This window comes from Bombus vancouverensis, chromosome 8, assembly GCF_051014615.1.
Source record: "Bombus vancouverensis nearcticus chromosome 8, iyBomVanc1_principal, whole genome shotgun sequence".
NCBI lineage: Eukaryota > Metazoa > Arthropoda > Insecta > Hymenoptera > Apidae > Bombus > Bombus vancouverensis.
The window spans coordinates 9,974,387-9,988,393 of NC_134918.1; the positions used below are offsets into that span (position 1 = coordinate 9,974,387).

General features: G+C 37.7%; 1 protein-coding gene across 5 annotated transcripts in view; it reads right to left on the reverse strand.

The window, feature by feature from the left end:
* LOC117162679 (serine/threonine-protein phosphatase 2B catalytic subunit 2) overlaps positions 1–14,007 on the reverse strand; it is a 232,535-nt gene that overhangs the window by 19,945 nt on the left and 198,583 nt on the right. The window contains exon 10 of one of the 5 annotated variants that reach the window (XM_076620757.1): positions 11,185–11,217. The exons of the other annotated variants lie outside the window; for them this stretch is intronic. Coding sequence (XP_076476872.1) covers positions 11,185–11,217 — 33 coding nt within the window. The remainder of the gene's footprint in view (positions 1–11,184; positions 11,218–14,007) is intronic. 5 annotated transcript variants of the gene reach the window in all.

Below are 14,007 nucleotides of genomic sequence, written 5' to 3' on the forward strand. Positions count from 1 at the left end.
TTCGAGGTAGTTCTCGTTAATATGAGAAAAGGTATAAGCACAAACGTCCTAGGTACCCGTTTTAAACGATTAATTATCGTACGACACTTATAGATGCAATTAAAACAGATTCTACGTTATAGAGAACATTTACGTATAATTTTAACAAATAAGAAAATTAACAAATTAAATAAAAGATGAACTTGCGTATCATATATTAACGTTGATTTCAAATAACTCTATCTTTTGAATTAGTTACGCGCATCTTTATACAGATACGGTACAGAGAAAATTACTTGATATGGTATAGAGAAAATTACGTGTGCGCTTCTTTCAATTTAAATAATAAGAAAACGCAAACCGCCCTGAATCCAACTTCGTGATTACTTTCTACGTGACTGTCAATGTCTCTCTTCTCGTCTGTTTCTTTAAAGCTAATCACGCTCGACGCGTATCGCCGGATCTGAAATACAGCTTCAAAAGAGGAAAAGTAATCTCGACATTGATCATGATACACAATAAACCGTTCGCTCGAACGTATTTGAAATAATTGTGCGTGGTTAATAATACACCGCTACATAGAAGCTACCTGGAAAAACTGATTAAGAAAAACCTTTGATTAATACGTCGTCTATCGATCGTACGAGGATTACTTCATGATTTTTATTAGCCTTTCGATTAAATCTTAGAAAGGAAAAAAAAGAGAGAGAGAGAGAAAAGAATAGAACGGAGGAAATAAATAAACTTCCATTGCGTTGGAACTTCAATAAAATTCGTTATCAAACGATCACGTTGAGATAATTTTCGAAATACAAATATAAATAACCACGAATTCTCCGAGAATCCGAATTCCATTTTAATCAGAATGAATTCCTCGACGATCGTCGAATCAATTAAATAAATCTAAATCGATGGGAAAAAAGTTTATTCGATTAATTTAATCCTAGAACTACTATACGCTAGCATGCGCTGGAAAAGAAAAATGGTAGTTGCGAAAGATCGACAAGGAAGAAAAACACAAAAATAGTACGAAAACAACGTATAGAGAAATGTACAAATGGGTGGAGCACACCCTCGATTTACAAAAATAATACACGCGAATCAACGAAGGAATACAAGTAAGGGTGAACGTAAAAACGATCATTAAAGGGATAAAGAAAAAACGAGAAAATCAAGGGAAAACGGGCCGGAAGATAAGAGATAGAAAGAGAGAGAGAGAGTTGGAGTGTTCTTTTTCTTTTCTTGTTTTTTTTTTCTATCGCGAGATATTTAAGGAACAGAGAGAAACGAGAGGGGTCGATGCGTGAGAAAATGAGAAAGAGAAAAAGAGAGAGAGAGAGAGAGATAAGAGATGATGTCGGGCAATGATGTTGTCACGGGACTCGAGAATAAAGAGAATATGATATTTCGTGGCTTTGATTCTCCCCTGTGGGAGATGTGGAGCTTGCTAGATGCGGTTCCTCGACGAAAATTGTTCGTACTGTGGACCTCGTTCGCGTTTCAAGAAGACGAGAGCGAATAATTTATCGAAGAAACTAAGCAAAAGATATCTTTCGAGTTTCCTGTTTCTGTTTACCTCGATAGATTGTTCGAGTTTTCTTCTGTTCTATTTTAGTAGCTGAAGATGTATCCACAGCGGAGCGTGATGTTGCCGATAGACTATGAAAAGATCTCCTTGCACCGTTAATCGATCAAGTGTCCTCCGTTTTGTAATACGAACGAGCAGATCGACACAAGGGAGGACTCTTTTCGAACGATCATCGGATCGAGGATCTTGTTTTAACGCGAACAGAGACGAATATAAGAAAATAAAGTTGATATAGCGTGTCTAAAAATACAGAGTTAAAGTAATCAATTCGAAGAATTGAATTAAAATGGTTGATTGGAGAAAGCGAATGTAAAAAATGCCACTTAAAGAGAAGAAGGTAAAAGAGCGAATTAATAGACGTATCCGAAAAGACTAATTTGAAAGAGATGAATTTAACGAATTGAACGTGAAAGAATTGATATAAAGGAATCAATTTACACGGAACAATGAAAGAAATCAACCTGACAGAACCAATTAAAAAAATCTATTCGGACCGATCAATTTAGAAAAAGTTTATCCAACGCATCAAGTAAAAAGTGTTCGACCTAAAAAGGCCAATTAAAACTATCCATCTCAAAATTCCAAGTTACACAGAACAAAAAAATCAATCCAAAAAAAAAAAAAACGATACAGAAATAAAAAGGAGAATTGGAATGAAAAACCTGTGTCCCATTAAAATGCTAACATCAATTAAACGAACTGTCAAAAAAAAAAAAAAAAAAAACACAAAAAAAACGATTAAACCAAAAAGAGAGCTTTAGCACGGGCTTGTTATCGTTCCAAGTGTAACCAAATGTTTTTTGCTTTGACTCGTCTCCTTTCACGCGGACGCAGCCACGAGAGGATCGTAGAAGCGTGCACAGAATGAAAAGGATTGGTGCAGCGAGATGTTGCGGAGGAACGAGGGAAAAGTCGGTGTTAGAACCGTGTCGAAACGTCGTTCTGTCTATGCGTCACGTAGTTCCGCGAAAGAGGATCAACATAGAAGAATGGCTGGCGAAAAGTGCAAAGATTCGAGGCTTCTCGCGGAGCTGCACTCCGGAAAGCTGACATCTCGAGATGTGTTGGAAATAACACGGTCGTCTAGTAATTTATTTTTGTTCGAAATGGGGTTGGAGGAACGAACGAACAAAAGTAATCAGAAATAATAAAAGCACACACGTAGTAAAGAGGGAAAAGGTGTGTGATGTTTGAGTTCTCGAAGAGGAAGAACGACGGCTGTTTTCTTTACACGTTTGTACTTGTAATCGCTTAGAAAAGTCTTCGTACACCATATGGAAAATCTATTTTTATCGAAATAAAATAATTATACTTGGATAAATATTTTTATTCGCATATAAATTATATGATTTAATAGATCGAAATAGAATTTTTACTGCGTTTAACATTTAACCGTAAATCAATAACGAAATAGCTTTCAGATTTGACGCGGAACGCATTCACTTTACAAAGAAATTCCGTGGAGTTTTATTTCAAAATTATATTTAAAAATCGCTTTTCCGTAGGATGTAGGACGATTTTTAGCGAGCGATTGTGTAGGTTCGTCGATTTTTGATTAAAAGCAAGGAGGGGATCTAGCATCGAATCGACAGTTTTCTAACGAAATCGATAAAATCAGGACGTGTCATGTACTCGATTCGATACGATTTCACGATTCATTAGTGTAAATACAGTGTTCGCGAGAGATAACGAACTTGAGGCGAGTTTAATGGATTTGTTTCGGATGTTGGGGACTCGTGTTGCTGACTATACAGTGTGGATGATCTGTCGAGCGAGAATGACGGTTCTTATCATTGTCGTAGAATTAACACAGCAGCGTTGTGTCGTTGTACATACAGCAAATGCCGAGAACAGTAGATTAATCCGTGCATGCTCAGACACGAGAAGAACGTTCTCAAGTGCTCGCTAGTTCTTATCTGTTCTAACCAAACGTTCTTTCTAAATCTAGCAAATTTTCTTTGGTAGTAAAACTAGTTTCCACGGAGTTGTTCGATTCTGAACAAGATCTCGATTACCTAATCTTCCTTTCAAATTATTATTTCGGTTCGCGAGAACTTCGTTGCTTGATACTCACACATTTTAACTCGTTCAATGACAGTGTACGTTTCTGTTCACTAACGCGAGAGATGAAAGATTATGTTCGATTTCTTGAAACAATCGTTTCGCCTCTTACAACCTATAAACTACGTTCTTTCACCAATTTCATAAGCTCGTTTTCAAATTTCTCCCACTAGCAGCACGTCTGTCTCTTTGTCAGTACGATGCAAGGCTATGACTCGATTTCTCGAAATCAAAATTGTTCCAATTATCTCGACTCCGGAAACATACATAAAAACATATATACAAAAAAAAAAAAAAAAAGAAAAAGAAAAGAAACAACCGTGATATCAGTTTTATAACCATAATCTCGAATCTCTTTCATCTATCCAGTACGCTCGTTTGTCAGCTTGCCGCGAGACTATTCGAAAGACGCGAATCCTCGAGCCGCGATTTCTTAAAATCGAAAACCTTCTAACGCGAGAGATAGGAGTAAAGAGCCGGAGGCAATAAAATAAGCTTTCCAGCTGAAAACTAGGGTAAAAAAGGCGACGGTGGAAGCGCACACGTTCAAAGGCGGTAAGTTGATCGATGCACCGTGGCCTTCCTCGCCTTATCTCACGGAACTCGATGCGTTCGATCGATCGACGTGCCATTTTCCCCGGGCGAGACACAGCGAGAAGAAAATAGAAGGAAAAAGTGGACGGGAAAGGCGAGCGACGTTCGTCTTTGCCCGAAAGATAAACGGATGGATCCGTGGTTTTCATAGGAAGAAAGAAGAGAGAGAGAGGAGAGAATGATCGGCCGGATGGTATAGCAGGATTCCGGATTAAACGTGTTTCATCCGGATTATCCGTGTATCAGTCAACGCTTGCTTCCGCCGATTGTTTAAGAAAGGGACGTATTGTCATTCGGCTATCGATCGAAGCAACTCGTCCTGTCATCTGCCTTTTGGACCCCTTTTCAGCTCTCTCGTTTTACGCAACAAAAAAAAAAAAAAAAAAAAGAAAAAGTAAGGAAATTACGCGAGAAAAATATTTTGGCAACGCGAATTTTCCATTTGCACGTCGAACGTTACGAGACACGGAATCTCGAATTTTTCATGAACTTTTTGCAGACACTTTGAGAAGGAAAACTTTCGTAGAAGAAAAGATTCGAAGATTTTTACGGTTATTTCTATCGGAATTACAGTGACGATCTTCAGAATCGATCTAATTGATCGGAATTAGTTTTCGATATATAACAAACGGTTTGGCGTGAAATATAATACTGTACAAGTATACTGACGATCGAAGAATCTGTTCAATATGATGAAAGTAATAAAAGAACAAGACCACTTAAACGAAAGGAACAATCTATTTTATTAGCTGGTATATCGATTCTTTTCATCGAACCACCGACTGTAAAACGATATAACAACCTCTTCGTTATTTTTAGGATTCAATCTTCTATCTTAGCCCCATCTTACGATTCTTTTTAGCGATCTTATCTACCGCAAATTGCAATTTTCGTCCGGAATGATAATAAAAACACAATCCACGATGTCATAAATTTCCCATAAATGCATAACCGTCGGCAAACAAATCGTAAAACAACGTTTGTATCATTTTTCCTTTAAATACCTGGCACCAAATGCTATATAACGTCATTCTCTATGCTCGTTTCATTAAAAGGAAAGTTAAACTGTTGTTACTTCTTCTCTAAATCCTTCGTTTCGTCGTTGCTCTCGAAACGACGGTCACAAAATACGCAACATCGACCTCTCTTAAAAAGTTTCCCCCTTTGAAAACGCATTTTACGTTCAACGCCAATATTTCAAGGGTATTCTCGCGGCCGATCATAAACTTGCCTTCCACCAAACGCGAGCAAAATTCAATTCAGCCTTGGAATGCCGTGGAAAACGACCGAAAGGCAATTCCACGTTATATCCATGGCCGCGCGTCTCGTTTTACGCCGCGCGTTAAATTTTCATTCGCTTGGCTTTATACACGCGCTGTTTCCCCCTTCCATGCTGATAATACCGATTATAATTGCCACGGATGCGAGACAAAGACGGAGAGATAGAATTTGCCAGCGAACTTAATGGCAAGATTGCGTGAAAATTTCACAATCTCCCTCTTTGATGTTAATCGCGCACCTCTGCACCAATTACCGTTTCGGCTTCTGGAAATCTCTGACCATCCGCCGTTTCGTTTCATCCCTGTTCGTTTCTAATTGTAAGATACGTTCTCGAATTTCTAACATTCGAATTTCGCGCTAGGAATACACGAGAAATCACATTTTTGAAATTCTAGAGAGGAACGACTCTTTTAGATTCGATACGTTGCCAATTTTTTTTTTTTTTAATTCAATTTGGCTGTGGTATTAGATACGTATAATATGTATTAGGCTGTCCGAAAAGTTTCTTTCGTTTTATGAGGAAATAATGGACGCACGACGTTTTTTGTTTCATATTATTTTGTCGAATATCCATTTTGCTATGTTGAAATAAACACCGCGACATTTCACGTTTGTATGAAGGTGCACTGTTGTAAAAAACACGTTTGCGAAAGAAAGACACTTTCCGGACAACCCAATACATCTTTGTAAGTTTCTCGAGCATTTCAAAGATATTCATTGTCATAATATTATGTCGTTGGATTGCCATGAAATTTCGTGGATTCTGATATTTGATATTTCCGAGTAGACTTTAGCTTTGGATTTAACGAAACGATGTTATAATACTTTCTTTTAGTTGCCAAGTAGCGTGGATATTAGAAAATCACGGAAAATGGATTTATTTACAGTTGATAGTTTCAAATCTTTGGTAATTTTAAAATTATTTTACAAAATCGAACTGACGGTTTATTCTTTGGTACAGAAATACGAATTTACAGTCTGAATCTTCGAGAGTTAATTTGCAATTTCCTTCTTAACGAATTCATTTATTTATCCGAGCGGATTTATTTTTTACTTTGCTTTATCCTTTACTTTATTTTAATCTTCTAATTTACTTTCATGTAAATTCTCTTCTATTTTTCAAACGTAATCTTTCTACCTTTTTCCCGTGCGAATAAAATTCGGATGAAAGAGGGTCGACAAATATTTGAGTCATACAGAAGCCAAACTAAATCGTTTAATTTCTGAAAAATACGACTATCTCTGATATTAAAAACGTACAAGTTTGCAAAAAATGGATTTGACCAGTTTGACTATTGAGTGGCTCAGTTGCGGTGGATTTGTTGCTAAATGCTGTACACACGAAGTGATTGAAACAGAAAAATTCTTGGTTCATTCTCCATCTTACGTACCGATTTCGAGGAACACAGCAGTTGACGTGTTAATTACTAGCTAAATTACCTGATAATTCTGTCGACAGCGTGTTGGTGTCTCACATCAGTTTCGTATGTTAGTATACACTACCAGTCAAACATTTCAAATCACATTCCTAACGAATCTGCCGTTAATTTTATAATTATTATCAACTAAAGAATTCTAATCAATTAATTAACTTGTTTCATATAAAGTTAGTTATTACAAATGCTTCCGAATATCGATGACAATTTTCTTTGTCCGATAGATTTTTATCTAAGCCACCTTCTTTCGTAATAAAAAGTCAAATCGATATTTTACTTAAAGTTTTGAAAATCTTTAAAATCGATTCTAAATTTTTGACTAGTAGCATAGTTCTTGTAGGGGGAGGGGAGGGCGTGATGTTAAAGAGGAAGTCACGTGGACGAGTAGACGCGACGCTTACTGACGTTTCGAGGATATGCGTCTTTTAATCGTTTCATCAAGCTACGTTTGTTTGGAAACCGGATTATCGCGAAATTTTCCATCGCTTGTCGCTCGGAATATTTTAAGCCCTCCAGCACGCACGCGGACCCAGTGGCTTTACACGCTCTGTTTTTTCGTTCGATACTGAAAATACTAAACGTCGTGCGTTTCAATTCGAAACACTGGAATATGTTAAAAAACACGGTGATTGCTCTCGTAGGGGAAGTTTTTCGTGGATTAATCAACGATTCGTAAGAAAAAAACCACGGTAGCTGGTTGAATAGAGCGGAAATGTAACGGTGGGGGAAATTTGGCAACGAAGAGGAAAAGAAAAAAAAAAAGAAGAAAAAGGAGAAACTGTACAGCATCGACGTTGAAGCGTGCGCAGGAAAAATCGAGAGCTATCAAATTGATTAAAAAAAGAAGGGGTAGAAAAGCCATGCTCTACGTCGACGTCAAATGCACACGAAAATTTCCGGTTGGTATGAAAATTTCTCGTGGAAAAAATCACGCTGCACCGATGTCAAACGCATCTGCAACATTCGTGGTGCGTTCAACGAGAAATGTAAACCACAAATAAAAGTCTACATGTCAATGAAATATTCCGATGCTTTGCAACAACTTCATATTTTTAGTATCGTTGTTTTATTAACAGCGGAACTACCAACTTTTAATGTTTAGAAAAAAAATGCTATATGTAGATTTTCAGAAATTTAATTTAATTTAAATATTCAAAAAGATCCGTACAGTTTTTTTTTTAATAAAAATATCGTTATGACAAAAATGTTGAAATTTAAATGTACAAGGGCGTATGGAATACAGATGACATACAAAAATTAGTTATAGACACTTTATGGCATGAAATAAATCGTTCTTTTTCCTTTTTAATAAAACATTAATTCTGATAGAAGCAGTTCCACGTTTTTAGTAAACGCAAACACAGAAATCCGAATTTTTATAAGTTTGGTAGTTCCGATGTTAAAACACAGAGAAACGCGAAGTAAATAAGTGATCCAATTAATAGAAAAATTATTCAATCAAACACACTATGATACAAAAATTTGGAATCATTTTCGTGTCTCTATCGAATCACTCGTCAATTCTATCATTAATTACAAAATATTCCAAACTTTAATTCGATAGTATCCTTTATCAAAGAATTCTTTCTGCTAGCAGTATCTTATACCCAAACGTTTTCAAATTCTAAAATTCCACGAAACACGATTGTAGCGATTCCAAATTTTTCGCCAACGATACATTAGCAAAGTTGCCTGAGCAATCGCCAAGAAATCCACAGAAAAATCCTACTACATCTCTATGAAACGCTACGAATTGCAATTACGCTAACGCCGTGCTGGAAGACTTTCTGCCGAATCTCCTGAATATTTCTCGAATTCTACGCCCACTACTAACAACAATTGTTCGAACAATCTTTTCCATTGGGCGAGATTTCGCTAAAAATAACATTTCGACAATGCCGACATGAACGAACGAGCCATGAAAAATCAGGCGAAAACCTGGCACGTGTTGAAATAGGTGGCGTTTCGTGGTCGATCACAGAACAGGCTCGCAGAAACGCTTTCTTCGTGTGCGATGAAACACCGATCGTTTTGCTCCGAGATTCGTGTGACGCGAGCGAAAAATTGAAAGAAGAAAAAACGAATCGGGAAACAAAAGAGTATAAACGAGGCTGGTTGAGGAGCAGGGAAACTGAGTAGAACGGTCGAAATAGCGAGACCAGCGAGCGATCGGTGATTAAACGTAGCGTGTTCGATAGATTGAGGAAAAAACCAGGTGGTTTTGGGGGAAGCGTGGTCGAAAAACGAGACAGAAAACGAAACCAAACTTCGTAAAAAGGGGGAGAAGGAAGAAAAAAAGAGAAAAGAACGTAACGAAAAGAACGAAAGAAGAACGGGAAACAAACATGGCGAATAGTTTAAGAGGCTCCGATTTAAAGATTGCAAAAAAAAAAAAAACAAAAAGACTCGAAACGAGCACGAAAAAGAAACAGGTGAACAAATAGGCGGATCACGGTGTGGAATTAATGTCGATTGTTAAATAATTCGGGAACAAAGAGACAAAACAAGTGAGAAAACTATAGCCCGCGCGGAACGCTCGTCGCTAGGTCGCTCTGCTGGCTTCCGGTTTGCCTGAGGACCTTTATCCAACACTTTCAACAGAAATCTCTGTAATCTATTAATTTAAAAATCTGTATAACATGCGTGGAAGATATTTCTTCTTTCCCTTTTTATATCTAGAACGTCGAAGTTAAAATTACTCGACCAAAGAATTTCTTTTAAAGTTGAATTTAATAGAATTCTTTGTTTCCTTAGAATTACGAGCAATTGTCTGGAATATTTAATACCTTTGAAGCAGCGTTGTTCTATTTTCGAACAAGCAGCGCGAGGAAACGTAGTTAGATTGCTTGTTTAGTCTTTGACAAAAGGAAATCCGCAAGGATGTTTCTCCGTGAAACTTGAGATAAATCTTGCAACGAGCGTGATACCATTAATTTCCGGTGGCGATTAAATAACCGAGGGAACGCGCGTATTTCCGATCCAGCAGAACTGGCCGCGGTGACGCGTTCGCGCGCGCTCTGCCACGCAAACAGGAGAAACACTGGCAAAAAAAAAAAGAAGAAGAAGAGAAGAAAGAAACAAAGGCAATAAGAAAAACAGAAGAAGAAAGAAGTGTGAGAAGAAGAGGAAAAAGAAAACGAGTTAAATCGTTCAAATGTACGCAGGGTGACGAGGAAACAGATAGACAAACTTTGGTACTGCATTCTGCTCTTCCTAGGGATTAAAGAAGATTATACAAACACTTCTCCTTTAGACAGATAGATACCTTTTCTTTTAAAGATAAAAGAGGTTTTCGCCTATGATACAAACAAATTTTCACGTTTCATATTCAGGAAAGTTATAAAGAAAACATTCGAAAGATCCTCTTCTCTTCCTGATCTTGTTACAATGACAATAAGCTTGTCATTTTTAGCGTATTCCGGCTACCAATGATATTATAGCGAATTAAATTTTTAAGATATTTCTGCGATTAAACATCCAAAGACGTAAGAGAAATGGAATTGTGCACAAACCATGAAACTGGTCTACTATCAATCTACCAATATTAAAATATTCTCAACGATTTTACAAAACATTTCTCATTTTCTATCGGGGTATTTCAACTTTATCATCGTAAGCTCCAAAAAACCAGACTCCAGTGTTCGTTACTGATAATACGTCTTTTAATAATCGATAAAACACAAATTGTCAAAATTTACGTGCAATCGTTACCACGTTGTTTACCTCTAACAGAAAGAAATGTTTACAATAATCGTACGCACGACTTGCGTAAAACTGCAATGTAAACCAGAGACTCTCAAGCGTCGAATATTTCATGTATCCTAACATTCATTTGCATAAACATTATCCGTCCCCAACAAGAGCAGAAGTTTACCAAAATCCTCTCATAAATTTCAACCTCACCCTGTACAATTGTACGCCGATATACATATACAAGCTTCCTATTTCTAAACTGGACGAATTAGGCAAACACCATCTCTACAAAGAAGAAAACCATACGTGTGGTTTGTAACGTATACGAAATACACAGGATACGTACAAAACACCATCGTGTATATCTATATCGTCTCGTACACAGAATTAAAGAATTAAAGTTGGAAATCCTTGGCTCGTTCCAGTTGAAAGAAAACCAAAAACAAAGGAGGAACGAAAAGTAGAAAAAAGAAGAAGAAGAAGAAGAAGAAGAATGAAAAGAACTCTCTTTGCGTCTCAAGTAAGTCGTCGGCTCTCTCAATGGGGACTTACCGTTCTTTTTTTGGATAACGACTTTCGCTGCGACTTTACGGGGGTTGCGTATGCCGAACAACGGAGTTTTGAGTGGAGTAGTAGTAGTAGTAGTAGTAGTAGTAGTAGTAGTAGTAGTAGCAGTAGTAGTAGTAGTAGTAGTAGTAGTAGTAGTAGTAGTAGTAGTAGTAGTAGTAGTAGTAGTAGAAGTAGTAGTAGTAGAAGTAGTAGAGGTAGTAGTAGCATAGTGTCGTGCCGAGATAGGAGGAGTCCAAGGCCAGTGTGATTGATTGACAAATATAATAGAGAAGGAGTACGATAAAAGATAGTCAGTGCAACTTCGTTCGGGCTTTGTTCAAAATCAGGGTCGTAAAACGGGGCATTCTTGGGCTGAGCTAAAAAAACAGGGCACAGGGGGTGGGGGAGGTTTGGTTTCCTAAACAGGTGACAGAAGGGCCAAAGGGGGTAAGCTATGGTCGAAGGGCGATTTTGTAAAATCAACCATACGGATAAGGTATACGAATCTCTCTCGAATATCTCGTTTCTCCTCGATTCACGTTAAGTGAAATCCTAATTGGTCGTGGAATCGCTATGGTTTAGGTTGCTTCTGGATGGCTGGACTCTTCGAGATCGATGTTTCCCGATCTTAAAGTGGTTTTTGAGAGCAGGTTCGAGTATTCCGTTGATACATATTCGTCCGTTTGGTAGTCGATAAGCGTTGTAGACTTGTTCGAAAAAGTTTGCTTTATTTACCAATTTCTCTCATTTATCTACGTTTAGTAGCTAGACGCAGTTATGGTTGTTCGTCGCAAAGATCTCTGTACATATACACGCTACTTAGGATTATGGTCGTCAGACATTTTTCAGGACAGTTCTTCAGGACTTCTAATATCGTAAGTGTAAATTCATGTATATGTAGTTAATCGGATGATCATAATAGCAGATTGTTTGCAAAATAATCGTACGAACAAGAACGAAACTATCCAGTTTCTGATAGCGTTTGGCATAAGGCAAGGAGTTAAGTGTCGATCAATCATACTCAGAGTAATTTTAGAAACTTTGCGCAACTTGAAAATCGCGGACGATGCAAAATCGTCATCCGAAATCTTGTACATTCGACCAGTGCGAAGCAAATGACGAGCATGTCCGGGACAACTGGAAGGTCGCAGCACATCGATTATCTAACTCTTAAACTATTAACCCAACAAATCCAGGCTCTCTAATAACGCAATAAACTAAACATCTGATGTATCATCCCGATGTATCATATTTGAGAATAACCTGTCAAACACGTGAGACAGGTTCATCCATACTCATCAGGCACCCAGAACCCGCCATTTATCCTCAAACCTACACCTATATCCTACCAATCTTCAATAAATTACTTTCATCAAACGTAATACGTATCTCTGATCGAGACGAATGAGATACGCCGCGAATACGTAGCAAATTGTGAACGATCTGAATTAAAATCATCGATCGGGAAACAGCTATTCTCCAGAGTCCAAGGGGTGTCTTTTAGCGATCGGTGCACGTGTACCGAGGGAATTTTAGGACGCGGCGCGTACGAAACCGAGAAACGGAGATGGAGATGAGAAAAAGAACAGAGAGTGCGCGTGGAAGATAGAAGTGAATTCTTGGGATAGCAGAGAAGTGATACGAGAGAAAGAGAGCGAAAGTAAGAATAAATCGGCTCCGGAGAACTTGATTAAGAAGATGGTATATGTAAAGTGGTATCGAGTGGACGTTTAAAGCCAAGGACCACCGGGAGGTTAAGCGACAGCTACGCTGAGTGAAAAAATTATTTTTCCTCCAATACATAATACGCGCAAGAATCTCCATCTAAGCTGATAGCACAAGTTCAATGGAAAAGGCTGCGTACACAACGCATCGAAGCAAATATTTTTCAACTCAGCATAGTGTAACTTGACTCAGTTTTCCGGTGGATCCTCGGCTTAAGAGATCGGAAAAATAGAAATGAAAAAAAAGTGAGAAAAGAGGAGGTGCAAATATGTGGAGACTGAAGATTAGAACACATCGATAGGTACGTGGCGAACTTTCGAACGTCGATTTCGTGCAAAATCGACGATCGGTTGGTTCACGCATGCGTGAACGCAGCATTCAAGATGGCGCGGTTGAGTTTCGCGTTCGCTGCTGCTCAATACTTTTTTTACGATACTCAAGTATGAACTTGCCAGTTCTTATTGAACAAAATATTCTTGTGTTGTCGTTTCGGCGCTTTTTCATCGCCTTTGCCTTTAGTCTTGTCAACGCGAGATACTAAACAGATAACCTTGTTATAATCAAATAAAAGATAAATAAAGGAGGGATAAAAAATTAATTGATGGCTTAATAAAGGTTTCTTCACTCCTTTGAACTCCTAAAGCTGGAATTTTCTGTTTTAAAAATACTTTGTATTTAGTAACACTGTATCTAGTCAAACTAAAGAGGTTAGAGTGGAGTGACCTTGATCTAGCGCAGCAGATTCCAGTCAGGCTATAATCTACTATTTCTGATGACATTTTAATATTCAATTGGTATCGTTGGTATCGCAGCTGATGCAAAATAGTTTGGCACAAGTTAACCTGTATCTTGCGTTTTATATGATAAACATCGTCATTGGTATTTGTTATACAAGATATAATGATACAAGACAGATTAAAATTTACCAAAAAACTATTACGGCCAACTATTATGACCAAACGATAACAGTTGTAGATTGATACAAAAAAATGAAAGAACGTTCTTGAAGCACCATCTTGAATGGATGCACCGAATCAAAGGTGACAGAAAAATATCTTCTAAATGATCGTAACGATGCAGAAAAATGGTCAATTCTACCGG